Here is a 22,500-nt window from a genome sequence, read left to right as displayed (position 1 = left end):
GTGTTGTCATTATATCTAGAGGATTACAGCAGCATGGTGACGTGTGTGTTGTCATTATATCTAGAGGATTACAGCAGCATGGTGACGTGTCATTATATCTAGAGGATTACAGCAGCATGGTGACGTGTGTGTTGTCATTATATCTAGAGGATTACAGCAGCATGGTGACGTGTCATTATATCTAGAGGATTACAGCAGCATGGTGATGTGTGTGTTGTCATTATATCTAGAGGATTACAGCAGCATGGTGACGTGTGTGTTGTCATTATATCTAGAGGATTACAGTAGTCAATAAAAACCCTGCCACCTCTGCTTAGGAGTTGTGCTCTATGACTTTCTGGGTCTGTTTAAGGTTACCTACATATTTATAATGTCTTCTGTCTTGGATTATTGATTAGAGTCAAACCAACACGTACTAAATCAGTGTAAGTTAATCAAATCTGTTTCCCAAATGACACCCTATTCCCTATATAGAACACTAGATTTGACAAGGGCCCATTGGGAATAGGGTGTCATTAGGGAAGCACCCGCTGTCAATTAACCAATTGATGTTTACCAACATCCCAGAGACTGGTAACGGTCCTCAGTTAACCAACTGATGTTTACCAACATCCCAGAGACAGGTACCAGTCCTCAGTTAACCAACTGAGGGGGAAGGTTGGCTTACCAACATCCCAGAGACATGTAACAGTCCTCAGTTAACCAACTGATGTTTACCAACATCCCAGAGACAGGTACCAGTCCTCAGTTAACCAACTGAGGGGGAAGGTTGGCTTACCAACATCCCAGAGACTGGTAACAGTCCTCAGTTAACCAACTGATGTTTACCAACATCCCAGAGACAGGTAACAGTCCTCAATTAACCAACTGATGTTTACCAACATCCCGGAGACTGGTACCAGTCCTCATTTAACCAACTGAGGGGGAAGGTTGGCTTACCAACATCCCAGAGACAGGTAACAGTTCATGGACTGAGGATTGAGAAACAGAACTATTTCTGGCCATCAGGGCTGACCAGTTGAGTACAGGACTTATCACTCCTGTGATGGACACACTGATGGACACACTGAGTCCTTGAGGGGGGGGGGGGGCTGGTGGGAATCATCATGTGGTCTATCTACTAGAGACAATCTTACCCTCCTCTCTCGCCGTAGAGTGACATGGTCTGTCCGTGATGTCACAGCACTAGGGTTTCACATTTTGTGGAATATTCAGAAGTGGAAACTTTCCGTGGGAATTAGTGGAAATTTGGAAATTAACTGAAATATATGCAAATTAATATTATTACCATTTAAATGTCAATCTTTTTTTGCATTGCATTGTCATATGGATACAGAAACATACACCTTTATGTAGACATAATTGAAAATTATTCAATTCTTCCAACAAAAATAATACATTTTTAAAAATGTAGTTATGAATTGAACTTGAATTAAATAGGCTGACTCTCCACATGGGATGATTTCCTTGAACAACAAAAGAAAGGGAATATTGAAAGATCCCCAATGTTCCATTGCATCTCTCAAAAATATTTTCAACGTACATCTATAAAATTATAGTCTAGAAACTAAAGCTTTGGTTGTTTTCTTCTCAGGCTTCCATGTCTTCTCCCTGGATGTCCTCAATGTCCACCTCTTGAACATCAGACTCTGAGGCCTCATCTTTACTGTCACTTTCCAACCTGATTGAGGATGGCTCGTGGTCAGGCTCAAAAAGCCTCAAATTTGCCTGGATGGCCACCAATTTTTCAACCCTTGTATTGGTCAACCTGTTGCGTGCTTTGGTGTGTGTATGTTCCCAAACACGGACCAGTGGCGCTCTGAGATGGCTGATGTTGATCAGATTTGGAGGATGATGGAGGCAACAGGGGAAAGAGCCTCAAATCCACAAAGTCCCTTCCACCCGGTGGCTGATGAAGTATGTTGGCACGACTGCCATATTGCATCTCCATCCCAAAGCCCTTACTTGGAAGTGTACTTCGCCAGACTGCCAAGAACCTTGTCCTCATCCAGGCCAAGGTGGTGAGACACGGTAGTGATGACACCAAAGGCCTTGTTGATCTCTGCACCAGACAGGATGCTCTTGCCAGCATTCTTGGGGTCCAACACGTACGCTGCGGCGTGTATGGGCTTCAGGCAGAAGTCATCACGCTTTTTGATGTATTTCAGAACTGCAGTTTCCTCAGTGAAGTGGGCAGGGCAGTACGGAATTATTCTCTTACATCTGCAAGCAGAGTCTGAACATCAGACAGGATGGCATTGTCTCCTTCAATCCATGCAATGGCTACTGCTATAGGTTTCAGGAGTTTCAGGCTGCTTACCACTCTCTCCCAAAATACATCATCCAGGAGGATCCTCTTGATGGGGCTGTCCATATCGGCAGACTGTGATATGGCTATTTCTTGGAGAGACTCTTTCAAACATGATGACGACAACACCCCAACAGGTGTTTCTGGGCAGTTCCAATGTGGTGCTCTTATTCTTCTCACATTGCTTGGTGAGGTAGATTGCTGCTATAACTTGATGACCCTTCACATACCTAACCATTTCCTTGTCTCTCTTGTAGAGGGTATCCATTGTTTTCAGTGCCATTATGACCTTGAGGAGCGGATTCAATGCATGAGCAGCACAGCCAATGGGTGTGATGGGAGGGTAAGATTCCTCCACTTTAGACCAAGCAGCCATCATGTTCACAGCATTGTCTGTCACCAGTGCAAATACCTTCTGTGGTCCAAGGTCATGATAACAGCCTTCAGCTCATCTGCAATGTAGAGACCGGTGTGTCTGTTGTCCCTTGTATATGTGCTCTTGTAGAACACTGGTTGAGGGGTGGAGAAGATGTAGTTAATTATTCCTTGCCCAAGAACATTCGACCACCCATCAGAGATGATTGCAATGCAGTCTGCTTTATCTATGATTTGCTTGACCTTCACTTGACCTTCACTTGAACTCTGCATCCAGCAAATGAGTAGATAAAGCATGTCTGGTTGGCTGGGCGAAGAACATTCATAAATATCTTCCAATACACATTGCCTGTGAGCATCAGAGATGAACCAGTTGCATACACAGCTTGAGCAAGACATTCATCAGCATTTATCAGACTACGTTCCTCCATTGAGTCCAAAAAACTTCCAGGAGGACCATGAGTTGTTGCTATCGATAAGGTATCTGATTCATAATTTTCACCTCAAATAGAAGTAGAGGGACTTTTGACAGAGGTTGCTTGCTCTGGGCGCTGAGTGAACTTTATGCACTTGGCCAGATCATTCTGCATCTTTGTTGCATTCTTCACATTTTTATTTATTTTTATTTCACCTTTATTTAACCAGGTAGGCAAGTTGAGAACACCTTTATTTAACCAGGTAGGCAAGTTGAGAACACCTTTATTTAACCAGGTAGGCAAGTTGAGAACACCTTTATTTAACCAGGTAGGCAAGTTGAGAACACCTTTATTTAACCAGGTAGGCAAGTTGAGAACAAGTTCTCATTTACAATTGCGACCTGGCCAAGATAAAGCAAAGCAGTTCGACAGATACAACGACACAGAGTTACACATAGAGAAAAACAAACATACAGTCAATAATACAGTATAAACAAGTCTATATACAATGTGATCAAATGAGGTGAGAAGGGAGATAAAGGCAAAAAAGGCCATGGTGGCAAAGTAAATACAATATAGCAAGTAAAACACTGGAATGGTAGTTTTGCAATGGAAGAATGTGCAAAGTAGAAATAAAAATAATGGGGTGCAAAGGAGCAAAAGAAAGAAATAAATTAAATACAGTTGGGAAAGAGGTAGTTGATTGGGCTAAATTATAGGTGGGCTATGTACAGGTGCAGTAATCTGTGAGCTGCTCTGACAGTTGGTGCTTAAAGCTAGTGAGGGAGATAAGTGTTTCCAGTTTCAGAGATTTTTTAAAGTTCGTTCCAGTCATTGGCAGCAGAGAACTGGAAGGAGAGGTGGCCAAAGAAAGAATTGGTTTTGGGGGTGACTAGAGAGATATACCTGCTGGAGCGTGTGCTACAGGTGGGAGATGCTATGGTGACCAGCGAGCTGAGATAAGAAGGGACTTTACCTAGCAGGGTCTTGTAGATGACATGGAGCCAGTGGGTTTGGCGACGAGTATGAAGCGAGGGCCAGCCAACGAGAGCGTACAGGTCGCAATGGTGGGTAGTATATGGGGCTTTGGTGACAAAACGGATTGCACTGTGATAGACTGCATCCAATTTGTTGAGTAGGGTATTGGAGGCTATTTTGTAAATGACATCGCCAAAGTCGAGGATTGGTAGGATGGTAGTTTTACAAGGGTATGTTTTGCAGCATGAGTGAAGGATGCTTTGTTGCGAAATAGGAAGCCAATTCTAGATTTAACTTTGGATTGGAGATTTTTGATATGGGTCTGGTAGGAGAGTTTACAGTCTAACCAGACACCTAAGTATTTGTAGTTGTCCACGTATTCTAAGTCAGAGCCATCCAGAGTAGTGATGTTGGACAGGCGGTTAGGTGCAGGTAGCGATCGGTTGAAGAGCATGCATTTAGTTTTACTTGTATTTAAGAGCAATTGGAGGCCACGGAATGAGAGTTGTATGGCATTGAAGCTTGCCTGGAGGGTTGTTAACACAGTGTCCAAAGAAGGGCCGGAAGTATACAGAATGGTGTCGTCTGCGTAGAGGTGGATCAGAGACTCACCAGCAGCAAGAGCGACCTCATTGATGTATACAGAGAAGAGAGTCGGTCCAAGAATTGAACCCTGTGGCACCCCCATAGAGACTGCCAGAGGTCCGGACAGCAGACCCTCCGATTTGACACACTGAACTCTATCAGAGAAGTAGTTGGTGAACCAGGCGAGGCAATCATTTGAGAAACCAAGGCTGTCGAGTCTGCCGATGAGGATGTGGTGATTGACAGAGTCGAAAGCCTTGGCCAGATCAATGAATACGGCTGCACAGTAATGTTTCTTATCGATGGCGGTTAAGATATCGTTTAGGACCTTGAGCATGGCTGAGGTGCACCCATGACCAGGTCTGAAACCAGATTGCATAGCAGAGAAGGTATGGTGAGATTCGAAATGGTCGGTAATCTGTTTGTTGACTTGGCTTTCGAAGACCTTAGAAAGGCATGGTAGGATACATATAGGTCTGTAGCAGTTTGGGTCAAGAGTGTCCCCACCTTTGAAGAGGGGGATGACCGCAGCTGCTTTCCAATTTTTGGGAATCTCAGACGACACGAAAGAGAGGTTGAACAGGCTAGTAATAGGGGTGGCAACAATTTCGGTAGCAACCATTTCGGTAGATAATTTTAGAAAGAAAGGGTCCAGATTGTCTAGCCCGGCTGATTTGTAGGGGTCCAGATTTTGCAGCTCTTTCAGAACATCAGCTGAATGGATTTGGGAGAAGGAGAAATGGGAAAGGCTTGGGCGAGTTGCTGTTGGGGGTGCAGTGCTGTTGACCTGGGTAGGAGTAGCCAGGTGGAAAGCATGGCCAGCCGTAGAAAAATGCTTCTTGAAATTCTCAATTATGGTGGATTTATCTGTGGTGACAGTATTTCCTATCTTCAGTGCAATGGGCAGCTGGGAGGAGGTGTTCTTATTCTCCATGGACTTTAGTGTCCCAGAACTTTTTTGAGTTAGTGTTGCAGGAAGCAAATTTCTGCTTGAAAAAGCTAGCCTTGGATTATCTAACTGCCTGTGCATAATGGTTTCTAGCTTCCCTGAACAGCTGCATATCACGGGGGCTGTTCGATGCTAATGCAGAACGCCATAGGATGTTTTTGTGTTGGTTAAGGGCAGTCAGGTCTGGGGAGAACCAAGGGCTATATCTGTTCCTGGTTCTAAATTTCTTGAATGGTGCATGTTTATTTAAGATGGTTAGGAAGGCATTGAAAAAAAATATCCAGGCATCCTCTACTGACGGGATGAGATCAATATCCTTCCAGGATACCCCGGCCAGGTCGATTAGAAAGGCCTGATCGCTGAAGTGTTTCAGGGAGTGTTTTACAGTGATGAGTGGAGGTCGTTTGACCGCTGACCCATTACAGATGCAGGCAATGAGGCAGTGATCGCTGAGATCTTGGTTGAAGACAGCAGAGGTGTATTTAGAGGGGAAGTTGGTTAGGATGATATCTATGAGGGTGCCCGTTTTTAAGGCTTTGGGGAGGTATCTGGTAGGTTCATTGATAATTTGTGTGAGATTGAGGGCATCAAGTTTAGATTGTAGGATGGCTGGGGTGTTAAGCATATTCCAGTTTAGGTCGCCTAGCAGCACGAGCTCTGAAGATAGATGGGGGGGCAATCAGTTCACATATGGTGTCCAGAGCACAGCTGGGGGCAGAGGGTGGTCTATAGCAGGTGGCAACGTTGAGAGACGTGTTTTTAGAGAGGTGGATTTTTAAAAGAACTCTGCAGGCTATCTTTGCAGTAGATTGCAACACCGCCCCCTTTGGTAGTTCTATCTTGTCTGAAAATGTTGTAGTTTCGAATTAAAATTTCTGAATTTTTGGTGGTCTTCCTAAGCCAGGATTCAGACACAGCTAGAACATCCGGGTTGGCAGAGTGTGCTAAAGCAGTGAATAGAACAAACTTAGGGAGGAGGCTTCTAATGTTAACATGCATGAAACCAAGGCTATTACGGTTACAGGAGTCATCAAAAGAGAGCGCCTGGGGAATAGGAGTGGAGCTAGGCACTGCAGGGCCTGGATTCACCTCTACATCGCCAGAGGAACATAGGAGGAGTAGAATACGGGTGCAGCTGAAAGCAATAAGAATTGGTCGTCTAGAACGTCTGGAACAGAGAGTAAAAGGAGGTTTCTGGGGGCGATAAAATAGCATCAAGGTATAATGTACAGACAAAGGTATGGTAGGATGTGCTGCTGCTCCAGTTTCAACTGTTCTGCCTTATTATTATTCGACCATGCTGGTCATTTATGAACATTTGAACATCTTGGTCATATTCTGTTATAATCTCTACCCGGCACAGCCAGAAGAGGACTGGCCACCCCACATAGCCCGGTTCCTCTCTAGGTTTCTTCCTAGGTTTTGGCCTTTCTAGGGAGTTTTTCCTAGCCACCGTGCTTTTACACCTGCATTGTTTGCTGTTTGGGGTTTTCGGCTGGGTTTCTGTACAGCACTTTGAGAGATCAGCTGATGTACGAAGGGCTATATAAATAAATTTGATTTGATGTGAATACTGTGGAGGTAAACCTAGGTATTGAGTGATGAAGAGAGAGATATTGTCTCTAGAAACATCATTGAAACCAGGAGATGTCATTGCATGTTTGGGTGGTGGAACTAATAGGTTGGATAAGGTATAGTGAGCAGGACTAGAGGCTCTACAGTGAAATAAACCAATAAACACTAACCAGAACAGCAATGGACAAGACATATTGACATTAAGGAGAGGCATGCTTAGTCGAGTGATCAAAAGGGTCCAGTGAGTGGAGAGGTTGGTTGGGGGTCACGGCGATTTAGACAGCTAGCCAGGCCATCGGTAGCAAGCTAGCATAGGATGGAGGTCTGTTGTTAGCCACCTCTTGCGTTCCGTCAGTAGATTAGTGGGGTTCCGTGTCGTAGAGGGGATTAATCCAAATCACACAACAACAACAAAAATAAAAACAATAGATATAGTTATAGAGGCCCAAGAAGAAATCATAATAATAATAATAAAAATAAATAAATTGTCCGATTGTCTATTCAGATAGCAGCCGGTAAGACAGCTAACGGTTAGCAGGCCGCAGATGGGCATTCAGGTAACGTCGCGACGGAGGAGCCAGACGGATCTCCTTCGGGTAGATAACGTCGGCAGTCCAGTTGTGAAGGCCCGGTGGGGCTCCGCGTAGGCAGTAAAACGGGTCCGGATAGGTGACTGCAGCCCCGGAGTGATTGATGGAACTCAGGAGTGATTGACGGAGCTGGCTAGCTCAGGAATAATTTATGTTTGCTCCGGAATCGACGAAAGCCGATAGTCACAGGGATAGCAGCTAGCTAGCTGTGAGATCCTGGTATGAATGTCCAGAGAGCAGTTGAAATCCAGGGACATGGAGAGAAAAATTGGTCCGGTATGTTCCGTTCTGAGCCGCGCTGCGCCGTACAAAACTGGCGATAGATTTTCGAGCTAAAGGATAGCTGATGACCACAAACCGTGGTTAGCTGAATACTAACGATTTGCCAGTAAAGAAGCGAACTAGCTTCTGAACTAGCTTCTGATTAGCTTCTGGATTAGCGTCTGGGCTAGCTTCTGGCTAGCTCCTGGCTAGCTTCTGGCTAGTTTCTAGCTAGCTTCTTGGAATTTCTGGCTAGCTTCATGGAGGATTACAGATTTGAGGTAAATAATACTTTTTTATAAATATCAATTATAATATAATAATAATAATATATGCCATTTAGTTGGTGAGGCGGATTGCAGGAGAGTGTTTTGAAGATGAGTTGATGGAAAATAAAAAATAAAATGTATGTGAAAAAAGTTGTAAATATATATATATACAGGACACGACAAGACGAGGACAAAAGACGTCTGAACTGCTATGCCATCTTGGTTAAGAGTTTGTGCAGTATTTACAAATTATACACAGCTTTTCATTTTCCTTCTACATTCAGCTGTTCACCTGACCTAGAATTCCTTACAATTAAATGCTGAACACATTATCTACCAAGAGACCTCTACCTTTTCGATTATAATCACAGTCGTGTATATCCCCCCCAAGCAGACACATCGACGGCCCTGAAAGAACTTCCTTGGACTCTATGTAAACTAGAGACCACATATCCTGCGGTTGAATTTATTGTAGCTGGAGATTTTAACAAGGCTAATCTGGAAACAAGGCTCCCTAAATTTTATCAGCATATAGAATGCGCGACCCGTGCTGGCAAAACCCTGGATCATTGTTATTCTAACTTCCGCGACGCATACAAAGCCCTCCCCGCCTCCTTTCGGGAAATCTGACCACGACTCCATTTTGTTGCTCCCAGCCTATAGACAGAAACTAAAACAGGAAACGCCCGTGCTCAGGTCTATTCAACGCTGGTCCGACCAATCGGATTCCACATAGCGTCGGATATGTTCCACATAGCGTCGGACAACAACATTGATGAATACGCTAATTCGGTGAGCGAGTTTATTAGCAAGTGCATCCGTGATGTTGTACCCACAGTGGCTATTAAAACCTTCCCCAACCAGAAACCGTGGATTGATGGCAGCATTCGCGCAAAACTGAAAGCGCAAACTACGGCTTTTAATCAGGGCAAGGCGACAGAAAACATGACTCAATACAAACAGTGTAGCTATTCCCTCCACAAGGCAATCAAACAAGCTGCGCGTCAGCATAGAGACAAAGTAGAGTCGCAATTCATCGGCTCAGACATGAGAGGTATGTGGCAGGGTCTACAGTCAATCACCGACTACGCAAAGAAAACCAGCCCTGTCGTGGACCAAGATGTCTTGCTCCCAGACAAACTAAACAACTTCTTTGCTTGCTTTGAAGACAATACAGTGCCACCAACATGGCCCGCTACCAAAATTTGCGGGCTCTCCTTCACTGCAGCCAACGTGAGTAAAACATTTGAACATGTTAAGCCTCGCAAGGCTGCCGGCCCAGACGGCATACCTAGCCGCGTCCTCTGAGAATGCCCAGACCATCTGGCTGGTGTGTTTACGGACATATTCAATCAATCCCAGTCTGCTGTTCCCACATGCTTCAAGAGGGCCACCATTGTTCCTGTTCCCAAGAAAGCTAAGGTAACTGAGCTAAATGACTATTGCCCCGTAGCACTCACTTCCGTCATCATGAAGTGCTTTGAGAGACTAGTCAAGGACCATATCACCTCCACCCTACCTGACAACCTAGACCCACTCCAATTTGCTTACCGCCCCAATAAGTCCACAGACGACGCAATCGCAATCACACTGCACACTGCCCTAACCCATCTGGATAAGAGGAATGCCTACGTAAGAATGCTGTTCATCAACTACAACTCATTATTCAACACCATAGTACCCTCCAAACTCGTCATTAAGCTCGAGACCCTCCCCAAGGTCTGGAGAAAGAGAGGGGGTGAGAGAGAGGGGAAGATAGAGGGGGTAGAGAGAGAGAGAGACTATGCTGAGAGACTACTGGTCACTGACTTACTACAGCTAATAACCACCTGCTTTGGATTTAGCTGAGGTGAGTCTCTCTCCTCCTCCCCCTCCCTCTCTTCTGTTCTCTTCATCCCTCTCTCTCCTCCTCCCCCTCCCTCTCTTCTGTTCTCTTCATCCCTCTCTCTCCTCCTCCCCCTCCCTCTCTTCTGTTCTCTTCATCCCTCTCTCTCCTCCTCTCCCTCCCTCTTCTGTTCTCTTCATCCCTCTCTCTCCTCCTCCCCCTCCCTCTCTTCTGTTCTCTTCATCCCTCTCTTCTGTTCTCTTCATCCCTCTCTCTCCTCCTCCCCCTCCCTCTCTTCTGTTCTCTTCATCCCTCTCTCTCCTCCTCTCCCTCCCTCTTCTGTTCTCTTCATCCCTCTCTTCTGTTCTCTTCATCCCTCTCTCTCCTCCTCCCCTCCCTCTCTTCTGTTCTCTTCATCCCTCTCTCTCCTCCTCTCCCTCCCTCTTCTGTTCTCTTCATCCCTCTCTTCTGTTCTCTTCATCCCTCTCTCTCCTCCTCCCCTCCCTCTCTTCTGTTCTCTTCATCCCTCTCTCTCCTCCCCTCCCTCTCTTCTGTTCTCTTCATCCCTCTCTCTCCTCCTCCCCCTCCCTCTCTTCTGTTCTCTTCATCCCTCTCTCTCCTCCTCCCCCTCCCTCTCTTCTGTTCTCTTCATCCCTCTCTCTCCTCCTCTCCCTCCCTCTCTTCTGTTCTCTTCATCCCTCTCTCTCCTCCTCCCCCTCCCTCTTCTGTTCTCTTCATCCCTCTCTTCTGTTCTCTTCATCCCTCTCTCCTCCTCCTCCCCTCCCTCTCTTCTGTTCTCTTCATCCCTCTCTCTCCTCCTCCCCCTCCCTCTCTTCTGTTCTCTTCATCCCTCTCTCTCCTCCTCCCCCCCTCCCTCTCTTCTGTTCTCTTCATCCCTCTCTCTCCTCCTCCCCTCCCTCTCTTCTGTTCTCTTCATCCCTCTCTCTCCTCCTCCCCTCCCTCTCTTCTGTTCTCTTCATCCCTCTCTCTCCTCCTCTCCCTCCCTCTTCTGTTCTCTTCATCCCCTCTCTCCTCCTCCCCCTCCCTCTCTTCTGTTCTCTTCATCCCTCTCTCTCCTCCTCCCCTCCCTCTCTTCTGTTCTCTTCATCCCTCTCTCTCCTCCTCCCCCTCCCTCTCTTCTGTTCTCTTCATCCCCTCTTCTGTTCTCTTCATCCCTCTCTTCTGTTCTCTTCATCCCTCTCTCTCCTCCTCCCCTCCCTCTCTTCTGTTCTCTTCATCCCTCTCTCCTCCCCCTCCCTCTCTTCTGTTCTCTCCATCCCTCTCTCTCCTCCTCCCCTCCCTCTCTTCTGTTCTCTTCATCCCTCTCTCTCCTCTCCCTCCCTCTTCTGTTCTCTTCATCCCTCTCTCTCCTCCTCCCCCCCCTCCCTCTCTTCTGTTCTCTTCATCCCTCTCTCTCCTCCTCCCCCTCCCTCTCTTCTGTTCTCTTCATCCCTCTCTTCTGTTCTCTTCATCCCTCTCTTCTGTTCTCTTCATCCCTCTCTCTCCTCCTCCCCCTCCCTCTCTTCTGTTCTCTCCATCCCTCTCTCTCCTCCTCCCCCTCCCTCTCTTCTGTTCTCTTCATCCCTCTCTCTCCTCCTCTCCCTCCCTCTTCTGTTCTCTTCATCCCTCTCTCTCCTCCTCCCCCTCCCTCTCTTCTGTTCTCTTCATCCCTCTCTCTCCTCCTCCCCCTCCCTCTATTCTGTTCTCTTCATCCCTCTCTTCTGTTCTCTTCATCCCTCTCTCTCCTCCTCCCCCTCCCTCTCTTCTGTTCTCTTCATCCCTCCTCTCCCCCCTCTCTTCTGTTCTCTTCATCCCTCTCTCTCCTCCTCTCCCTCCCTCTTCTGTTCTCTTCATCCCTCTCTCTCCTCCTCTCCCTCCCCCTCTCTTCTGTTCTCTTCATCCCTCTCTTCTTCTCTTCTCCTTCCCTCTCTTCTGTTCTCTTCATCCCTCTCTCTCCTCCTCTCCCTCCCTCTCTTCTGTTCTCTTCATCCCTCTCTTCTCCTCCTCTCCCTCCCTCTCTTCTCCTCTCCCTCCCTCTCTTCTGTTCTCTTCATCCCTCTCTCTTCTCCTCTCCCTCCCTCTCTTCTGTTCTCTTCATCCCTCTCTCTCCTCCTCTCCCTCCCTCTCTTCTGTTCTCTTCATCCCTCTCTTCTCCTCCTCTCCCTCCCTCTCTTCTCCTCTCCCTCCCTCTCTTCTGTTCTCTTCATCCCTCTCTCTCCTCCTCTCCCTCCCTCTCTTCTGTTCTCTTCATCCCTCTCTTCTCCTCCTCTCCCTCCCTCTCTTCTCCTCTCCCTCCCTCTCTTCTGTTCTCTTCATCCCTCTCTCTCCTCCTCTCCCTCCCTCTCTTCTCCTCTCCCTCCCTCTCTTCTGTTCTCTTCATCCCTCTCTCTCCTCTCTCTCCCTCTCTCTTCTCCTCTCCCTCCCTCTCTTCTGTTCTCTTCATCCCTCTCTCTCCTCCTCTCCCTCCCTCTCTTCTCCTCTCCCTCCCTCTCTTCTGTTCTCTTCATCCCTCTCTCTTCTCCTCTCCCTCCCTCTCTTCTGTTCTTTTTATCTCAGTGGGGAGAGAGAGAGTAAAGAGAGAGAGTGCTAGGGACCCGTCACCTCCAATGTCCCACAATCCCTTGTGTGTGAGCTCTCAGCAGGTGTTGAGGTCGGCGCAGAAATAGCAGCAGAATCACAACCAGGAGTCCCATAGGGTCCTCTCCTCTTCTTTCTCTCCCCTCACCCCTCCTCTCCTCTTCTCTCTCTCCCCTCACCCCTCCTCTTCTCTCTCTCCCCTCACCCCTCCTCTCTCTCTCTCCCCTCCCCTCTCTCCCTTCTCTCTCTCCCTCACCCCTCCTCTCTCTCTCCCCTCACCCCTCCTCTCTCTCTCTCTCACCCCTCTCTCCTCTTCTCCCCACCCCCCCTCTCTCTCTCTCTCACCCCTCCTCTCCTCTTCTCTCTCTCCCCTCACCCCTCCTCTTCTCTCTCTCCCCTCACCCCTCCTCTCCTCTTCTCTCTCTCCCCTCACCCCTCCTCTCCTCTCTCTCTCTCCCCTCACCCCTCCTCTTCTCTCTCTCCCCTCACCCCTCCTCTTCTCTTCTCTCCCTCACCCCTCCTCCTCTCGTCTTCTCTCTCCTCCCTCCTCTCCTCTTCTCTCTCCCTCACCCCTCCTCTTCTCTCTCTCCCCTCACCCCTCCTCTCCTCTTCACTCTCTCCTCACCCCCTCCTCCTCTTCTCTCTCACCCCTCACCCCTCCTCTCCTCTTCTCTCTCACCCCTCACCCCTCCTCTCCTCTTTTCTCTCCCCTCACCCCTCCTCTCCCATCTCCTCTCCTCTCTCCCCTCACCCATCTCCTCAACCCTCTTCTCTCCCCTCACCCCCCCTCTCCCATCTCCTCCCCCATCTCCTCTCCTCCTCTCCTAGAGGATTACTCTACCTGGCACACACTACTTCCCCTGTGACACAGAGAACTGGGTTAATCTATACTCACACACACACACACGCACGCACGTGTCTAGTACCCACTTTGTTATTGGCATGTCTGTGGAAACCTGTGGAGGTTTGTTTTTGATTCCTCAGACCTAATTGTAACGTAATATAGTGGCAGACATACACCGTACCCCTTCATCCTGTGTTAATACAACAAACTAGTCTTAGTGTTAGAGTTTCCCATTTGTGTTGTGTTCTCTCCCTATTAGGGTGTGTCTGGCCAGAAATACTGAGATTGGTCAACTGTGTTGCCAGTATTGTGAAGGAAACAATCACCTATTATAGAATGTGGGAGTGAGCAATATGCATACAGGGCACGACAGACGGGTAGAGAGAGTTGATGAGGAGGTGGAGGGAGAGAGAGAGAGCTTGTAGAGGTGACAGACTTCACAGCTTCATAACAAGTGTGAGCAGAACACAGTGATATGATTATGTAAATCCTTCTCCTCAACGTACACTATACATTAACAGTCTATATATATATATATATATATATATATTACTGCATGTAATGGCAGTCTGTGAACACAAGGCTCTTGCCGAGTGCAGTAGTGTATAGTATATATTTATACTATACTATACTATACTATACTATACTATACTATACTATACTATACTATACTATACTATACTATAATATATATGCTGACTGGTTTGTATTGTTGGTTGCATCCCAGATGGCTCCCTATTCCCCACATAGAGCAGAGACCAATGTGCCATGTTCAATAGTAGTGAACTGTATAGGGAGCCACATATTACTGATATGATTGGATGAGGTCAGCTGTGCTCTCTCTCTCTACAGCCTATCAGCAGGGCTCTTTGGGCAGTGAGCGGAGCTCTGGACCTATCCGGTGCCAGCGTTGTCGGGAGGTGTGTAAGGGAGAGGTGGTGCGCGTTCAGGACACACACTTCCACGTCAAGTGTTTCACCTGCACAGGTAAGGACTTAAAAAAAAAATGTTTACCTTTATTTTACTAGGCAAGTCAGTTAAGAACAAATTCTTATTTTCAATGACGGCCTAGGAACAGTGGGTTAACTGCCTGTTCAGGGGCAGAACGACAGATTTGTACCTTGTCAGCTCGGGGATTTGAACTTGCAACCTTTCGGGTTACTAGTCCAACGCTCTAACCACTAGGCTACCCTGCCACCCCATGCTGGGCTACCTTCACTGCTTATTAGAAATGTGTCTGTCTGCACCTCTTCCTGCAGTAGTAGGTCATTCCTGAATGTTAAGGCTCTTACAGGCTGGGACTCAGACTGTGACGTCAAGTCCCTGTGAACACACCACACACACGCACACACACACGCACACACACACGCACACACTCCAAGCCTTGCCAATAATGATCCAGACGAAGGATTAGAAGAACCGTGAAGGAGGGCGTGGGCTCCTGTTAAGAGGTGTGTAGGAGGGCTTGGGCTCCTGTTAAGAGGTGTGTAGGAGGGCGTGGGCTCCTGCTAAGAGGTGTATAGGAGGGCGTGGGCTCCTGCTAAGAGGTGTATAGGAGGGCGTGGGCTCCTGTTAAGAGGTGTGTAGGAGGGCTTGGGCTCCTGCTAAGAGGTGTGTAGGAGGGCTTGGGCTCCTGCTAAGAGGTGTATAGGAGGGCGTGGGCTCCTGCTAAGAGGTGTGGAGGAGGGCGTGGACTCCTTCTAAGAGGTGTATAGGAGGGCTTGGGCTCCTGCTAAGAGGTGTGTAGGAGGGCGTGGGCTCCTGCTAAGAGGTGTGTAGGAGGGCGTGGAGTCTCCCACCTCAGCTGTAGATCTCTGCAGTTCATCCAGAGTGATCATGGGCCTCTTGGCTTCATCTCTGATCAGTCTTCTCCTTGTATGAGCTGAAAGTTTAGAGGGACGGCCAGGTCTTGGTAGATTTGCAGTGGTCTGATACTCCTTCCATTTCAATACTATCGCTTGCACAGTGCTCCTTGGGATGTTTAAAGCTTGGGAAATCTTTTTGTATCCAAATCCGGCTTTAAACTTCTTCACAACAGTATCTCGGACCTGTCTGGTGTGTTCCTTGTTCTTCATAATGCTCTCTGCGCTTTTAACGGACCTCTGAGACTATCACAGTGCAGGTGCATTTATACGGAGACTTGATTACACACAGGTGGATTGTATTTATCATCATTAGTCATTTAGGTCAACATTGGATCATTCAGAGATCCTCACTGAACTTCTGGAGAGAGTTTGCTGCACTGAAAGTAAAGGGGCTGAATAATTTTGCAGGCCCAATTTTTCAGTTTTTGATTTGTTAAAAAAGTTTGAAATATCCAATAAATGTCGGTCCACTTCATGATTGTGTCCCACTTGTTGTTGATTCTTCACAAAAAAAGACAGTTTTATATCTTTATGTTTGAAGCCTGAAATGTGGCAAAAGGTCGCAAAGTTCAAGGGGGCCGAATACTTTCGCAAGGCACTGTATTTCCTGAGATCATGTGACAGATCATGTGACACTTAGATTGCACACAGGTGGACTTTATTTAACTAATTATGTGACTTCTGAAGGTAATTGGTTGCACCAGATCTTATTTAGGGACTTCACAGCAAAGGGGGTGAATAAATATGCACGCACCACTTTTCCGTTTAGAATTGTTAAAAAAAAAAATCATTTCACTTCACTTAACATTGGCAAGGCGACTGGTAATATGGCAGAATATAAACAGTGTAGTTATTCACTCTGCAAGGCAATCAAACAAGCTAAACGTCTGTATAGAGATAAAGTGGTGTCGCAATTCAACGGTTCGGACACAAGACGTATGTGGCAGGGACAACAGACAATCACAGACTGAAAATGGAAGACCAGCCACGTCGTCGAGACCGCCATCTTGCTTCCGGACAGGCTAAACATGTTCTTCGCACGCTTTGAGGATATAATCAACGCGGCCCGCTACCAAGAACTGTGGGCTCTCCTTCTCCGTGGCCGATGTGAGTAAAACATTTAAACGTGTTAACCCTCACAAGGCTGCTGGCCCAGATGGCATCCTCAGAGCATGTGCAGACCAGCTGGCTGCTGTGGTTACGGGCATATTCAATCTCTCCCTATCCCAGTCTGCTGTCCCCACATACTTCAAGATGGCCACCATTGTTCCTGTACCCAAGAAGGCAAAGGTATCTGAACTGAATGACTATCGCCCCATAGCACTCATGTCTGTCATCATTATGTGCTTTGAGAGACTAGTCAAGGACCATATCACCTCCACCCTACCTGTCACCCTAGACCCACTTCAATTTGCTTACCGCCCAAACAGATCCACAGACGATACAATCGCCATCACTCTGCGCACTGCCCTAACCCATCTAGACAAGAGGAAAACCTGTATAAGAATGATGTTTATTGACTATAGCTCAGCATTCAATACCATAGTACCCTCCAAGCTCATCATTAAGCTTGAGGTCCTGGGTCTGAAACCCGCCCTTTGCAACTGGGACCTGGACTTCTTGACAGGCCGCCCCCAGGTGGTGAAGGTAGGAAACATCACCTCCACTCTGCTGATCCTCAACACTAGGGCCCAACAAGGGTGCGTGCTCAACCCCCTCCTTTACGCCCTGTTCACCCATGACTACGTGGCCAAGCACACCTCCAACTCAATCATCAATTTTGCAGATGGCACAACAGTAGCAACAGCCTACAGGGGGAGGTGAGGAATCTGGGAGTGTGGTGCCTGGAAAACCACCTCTCACTCAACGTCAACAAAACAAAGGAGATGATAATGGACTTCAGGAAATAGTAGAGGGCGCACCCCCGTATCTACATTGACGGGACGACAGTGGAGAAGGTGGAAAGCTTCATGTTCCTTGGTATACACATCACTGACATACTGAAATGGACCACCCACACAGACAGAGTGGTGAAGAAGGAGCAACATAGCCTCCTGGGGTTGAAAAGTCTAAAGAAATTTGGCTTGTCACCTAATACCCTCACAAACAGATGCCAATTGAAAGCAGACTGTCGGGCTGTATCACCGCCTGGTTTGGCAACTGCACCGCACGCAACCTCAAGGCTCTCCAGAGGGTGGTTCGGTCTGCCCAACATATTACCGGGAGTAAAGTACCCGTCCTCCAGGACACCTACAGCATCCAATGTCACAGGAAGGCCAAAAAGATCCTCAAGGATATCAACCACCCGAGCCACTGCCTATTCATCCAAAAGGCGAGGTCAGTACAGGTGCATCAAAGCTGGAACCGAGAGACTGAAAAACAGCTTCTCCCTCAATGCCATCAGACTGTTAAACAGCCATCAAGAGCACATTAGAGGCTGCTGCCTATAGGCATAGACTAGGAATCACTGGCCTCTTTAAGGAATGGAATACTAGTCACTTTAATAATGTTTACATATCTGGCATTACTCATCTCATATGTACACACTGTATTCTATACTATTCTACGGTATCTTAGTCACTTAATGTTTACATACTTTGCAATACTCATCTCATAAGTATATACTGTATTCAGTAATATTCTACTGTATCTTAGTCTGATCCGCTCTGACATCGCTCGTCCATATGTGTATATAGTCTCAATTCATTCCTACTTAGATTTGTGTGTATTGGGTTTATGTTGTGCAATTTGTTAGATATTACTTGTTAGATATTACTGCACTGTCGGAGCTAGAAGCACAAGCATTTCGCTACACCTGCAATAACATCTGCTAATCACGTGTATGTGACCAATAACATCTGCTAATCACGTGTATGTGACCAATAACATCTGCTAATCACGTGTATGTGACCAATAACATCTGCTCATCACGTGTATGTGACCAATAACATCTGCTCATCACGTGTATGTGACCAATAACATCTGCTCATCACGTGTATGTGACCAATAACATCTGCTAATCATGTGTATGTGACCAATAACATCTGCTAATCACGTGTATGTGACCAATAACATCTGCTCATCATGTGTATGTGACCAATAACATCTGCTAATCACGTGTATGTGACCAATAACATCTGCTCATCACGTGTATGTGACCAATAACATCTGCTAATCACGTGTATGTGACCAATAACATCTGCTCATCACGTGTATGTGACCAATAACATTTGATTGGATTTGATATAGTTGTTATACAGACTAAGGTGATGTAAAAGTATTTCTCTGTACGATCTCTACCTACAGTGTGATGCATTGTGTCATGACAACAACAGTATGTTTTTGAACACATGCTGTAGGTAGCGCCAATGCTTTGTGGTTGTGCTCTCATGTTCTTAGAAGTTGAAATGAAAGCCTGCTCCAGCACATCACATACAGTAGTTCACTGCCACCATAGAAAGCGTTTGTATAAGATACTTAGTCGAGGATTGTTTCAAATGGGGTTTTATGATATCCCCCTCTACTTTCACTTGTGTGTTTTCAGTTGAGGGGTTGCTGTGGTAACCATGTGAAAGGGCCCCCTCCCTCTGATTGGTGGTTATTCTCAGCCTCACTAGGGAGCCTCAACCAATGGGAAACCCCCATTACAAAGACCAGAGAGAAGGTTCAGGCAGAGAACGAGAGGGGGGGTTATATTTCCCCCTAAGTCATGATGTCATATGTTTGTTTCCCCATCTCTCTGTTTCTGCCCCCCCCCCTCTCTCACTCTCGCCCTAACCTGAGCTCTCCTCTCCCCTCCCCTCATTTCATCTCAAAATGGAACCAATGGGATAGTGCAAAATGCAAACTCAGGCAAAAATAGTTAGACATGGACATATTTGACCCAGGTCTGACCTGGACCAAAGCAGAGACAGGTGACACCAGTACAGTAGAGCAGTATTATGTGACCATCCCTCTGTGGTTCTATCCACTGTGTTTCCAGTAGCATCGATGGCCACAGCTTTCTAAAGAACTGCTATTGTTCCACTGTCACCCCCTACCCTTCCTTCCTCCCTACCCTTCCTCCCTACCCTTCCTTCCCTCCCTACCCTTCCCCTCAACTACATGTTCTCTCCTCTAGTCATCCTTCTGTTTTCTGTTCTGTTTGTTTTTCATTCCTGCTGTTTGTCTTTGGCTGATGATGATCTGGGTATTTGATGGGGAATGGAACAGACACATGAAGAAGATTGAAAGATGGAGAGAGTGAGAGAAAGAGGTTGGTCATGGTTTAGTCGTCAGTTATCAAACCAAGCATTTATCTCTCTGTCTCTCTCTCTCTCTCTCCCTGTCTCTCACTCCGTATCTCTCTCGCGCTCGCCATCTCTCTCCCCTCTCGCTCTATGACAGTTATCCAAGCATGAAATCAATTTCCCACCTTGGGACAGTTTGACATTGACGTGTTCTGTGTGTGATGGGGTGGCTCAAGGAATACGTCTGTGTGTGATAGGGTGGCTCAAGGAATACGTCTGTGTGTGATAGGGTGGCTCAAGGAATACGTCTGTGTGTGATAGGGTGGCTCAAGGTATACGTCTGTGTGTGATAGGGCGGCTCAAGGAATACGTCTGTGTGTGATAGGGCGGCTCAAGGAATACGTCTGTGTGTGATAGGGCAGCTCAAGGAATACGTCTGTGTGTGATAGGGTGGCTCAAGGAATACGTCTGTGTGTGATAGGGTGGCTCAAGGAATACGTCTGTGTGTGATGGGGTGGCTCAAGGAATACGTCTGTGTGTGATAGGGTGGCTCAAGGAATACGTCTGTGTGTGATAGGGTGGCTCAAGGAATACGTCTGTGTGTGATGGGGAGGTTGAAAAGGCTAAATTACACTCCGGTCGATTTCATTTGAGGAGTTGTCCCACAAGGTGGACAACGTGGTCATATTTGTCATAACCATCTATTGATCCTGTGATATTAGTTCATTTATCTTTCTAACTTGGTCTTTTTGTGTTGTCTGTCTGGCTGTAAGGAAACATATGTGGAACATTTTCCACACTTTTATGTTATAGCCTTATTCTAAAATTGATTCAGTTGTTTTTATCTCTCATCAATCTACACACGATACCCCATAATGACAAACCAAAACAGATTTTTAGAAATGTTTGCAAATGTATAAAAAAATTAAAAAATGGAAATATCACATTTACATAAATATTCCCGCTCTTTGTTGAATGTGAAGCGTCGCTGGTTGGGGAGCGTAGCTGCTAAGCTATTTTCAGGTCTCTCCAGAGATGTTCAACCGGGTACAAATCCGGGCTCTGGCTGGGCCACACAATAACTTTTAGAGACTTGTCCCTAAGCCACTCCTGCATTGTCTTGGCTGTGTGCTTCAGGTTATTGTCCTGTTGGAAGGTGAACATTCACCCCAGTCTAAGGTCCTGAGTGCTCTGGAGCAGGTTTTCATCAAGGATCTCTGTACTTTGCTCCGTTCATCTTTTGCTTGATCCTAGCTGGTCTCCCAGTCCCTGCCGCTGAAAAACATCTTCACAGCATGATTCTGTCACTACCATTCTTCACCATAGGGTTTCCTCCAGATGTGATTCTTGGCATTAAAGGCAAAGAGTTCAATCTTGGTTTCATCAGACCAGATACTCTTGTTACTCATGGTCAGAGAGTGGGTTGCCTTGTGCCTTTGACTGAGGAGTGGCTTCCATCAGGCCACTACCATAAAGGCCTGATTGTTGGAGTGCAGCAGAGATGGTTGTCCTTCTGGAAGGCTCTACCGTCTCTATAGAGGACCTCTGGAGATCTGTCAGAGTGACCATCAGGTTCTTTGTCACCTCCCTGACCAAGGCCTTTCTTCCCCAATTGTTCAGTTTGGTAAGGCGGCCAGCTCTAGGAAGAGGCTTTTTGGTTCCAAACTTCTTCCATTTAAGAATGTTGGAGGCCACTGTGTTCCAGGGGACCTTCAATGCTGCAGAAATGTTTTGTTACCCTTCGCCAGATCTGTGCCTCAACACAATCCTGTCTCGGAGCTCTACAGACAGTTCCTTCGACCTCATGGCTTGTTTTTTCCTCTGACATGTAATGTCAACTGTGGGATCTTATATAGACAGGTGTGTGCCTTTCCAAATCATGTCCAATCAATTGCATTTACCACAGATGGATTCCAGTCAACTTTTAGAAACTACCCAAGGATGACCAATGGAAACAGGGTGCACCTGAGCTCAGGTTTGAGTCTCATAGCAAAGGGTAAATAAGCTATTTCTGTTTTTGTCATAAATTTGCTAAAAAAAAAAAAATCAGTTTTTGTGTTTCATTATGGGGCATTGTGAGTAGATTGAGGGAACAAAATAATGTAATACATGTTTGAATAATGCTGTAACGTAACAAAATGTAGAAAAGGTCAAGGGGTCTGAATAGTTTCCAAATGCACTGTTTAGGCAGAACTGTTTATATTCAACTCATTTCACCTTGGGAAACAATAAGTGCCATTTTCTATGAAGCTGTTCCTTTAATTTCTTCCTCAGACTCTCACTGTCTGTTATCATCACTTGTCTTTCTTTGTCTGTCTCTGTCTGTCTGTCTCTGTCTGTCTGTCTCAGTCTGTCTTTCTCAGTCTGTCTGTCTGTCTCAGTCTGCCTGTCTCAGTCTGTCTCAGTCTGTCTGTCTCTGTCTGCCTGTCTTTGTCTGTCTGTCTGTCTGTCTGTCTGTCTGTCTGTCTGTCTGTCTGTCTGTCTGTCTGTCTGTCTGTCTGTCTTTCTCAGACTGTCTGTCTGTCTTTCTCAGACTGTCTGTCTGTCTTTCTCAGACTGTCTGTCTGTCTTTCTCAGACTGTCTGTCTGTCTTTCTCAGACTGTCTGTCTGTCTTTCTCAGACTGTCTGTCTGTCTTTCTCAGTCTGTCTGTCTGTCTGTCTGTCTGTCTGTGTCTGTCTGTCTTTCTCAGACTGTCTGTCTGTCTTTCTCAGACTGTCTGTCTGTCTGTCTGTCTGTCTGTCTGTCTGTCTGTCTGTCTGTCTGTCTGTCTGTCTGTCTTTCTCAGACTGTCTGTCTGTCTTTCTCAGACTGTCTGTCTGTCTTTCTCAGACTGTCTGTCTGTCTTTCTCAGA

The 22,500-nt window shown here is 46.6% G+C and overlaps 1 protein-coding gene across 6 annotated transcripts in view; it reads left to right on the top strand.

Moving 5' to 3' along the window:
• LOC123994171 (actin-binding LIM protein 3-like) overlaps window positions 1-22,500 on the top strand; it is a 136,222-nt gene that overhangs the window by 8,390 nt on the left and 105,332 nt on the right. For 5 of the 6 annotated variants that reach the window (XR_006831591.1, XM_046296695.1, XM_046296696.1 and 2 more), the window contains exon 2: window positions 14,405-14,539. Coding sequence is in view for 5 of the 6 variants with exons in the window: in XM_046296695.1 (XP_046152651.1) it covers window positions 14,405-14,539 (135 nt within the window). In the remaining variant the exon portion in view is untranslated. Of the gene's footprint in view, window positions 1-14,404; window positions 14,540-19,471; window positions 19,673-22,500 lie in introns of those variants that run through there. The other variant, XM_046296697.1, reaches the window with a different exon arrangement.

This window comes from Oncorhynchus gorbuscha, linkage group LG13 (assembly GCF_021184085.1).
Source record: "Oncorhynchus gorbuscha isolate QuinsamMale2020 ecotype Even-year linkage group LG13, OgorEven_v1.0, whole genome shotgun sequence".
In the NCBI taxonomy this organism is placed as follows: Eukaryota; Metazoa; Chordata; class Actinopteri; order Salmoniformes; family Salmonidae; genus Oncorhynchus; species Oncorhynchus gorbuscha.
Note: the sequence above shows the minus strand (reverse complement) of the source record. Positions and strands in the feature narration are given on the sequence as shown.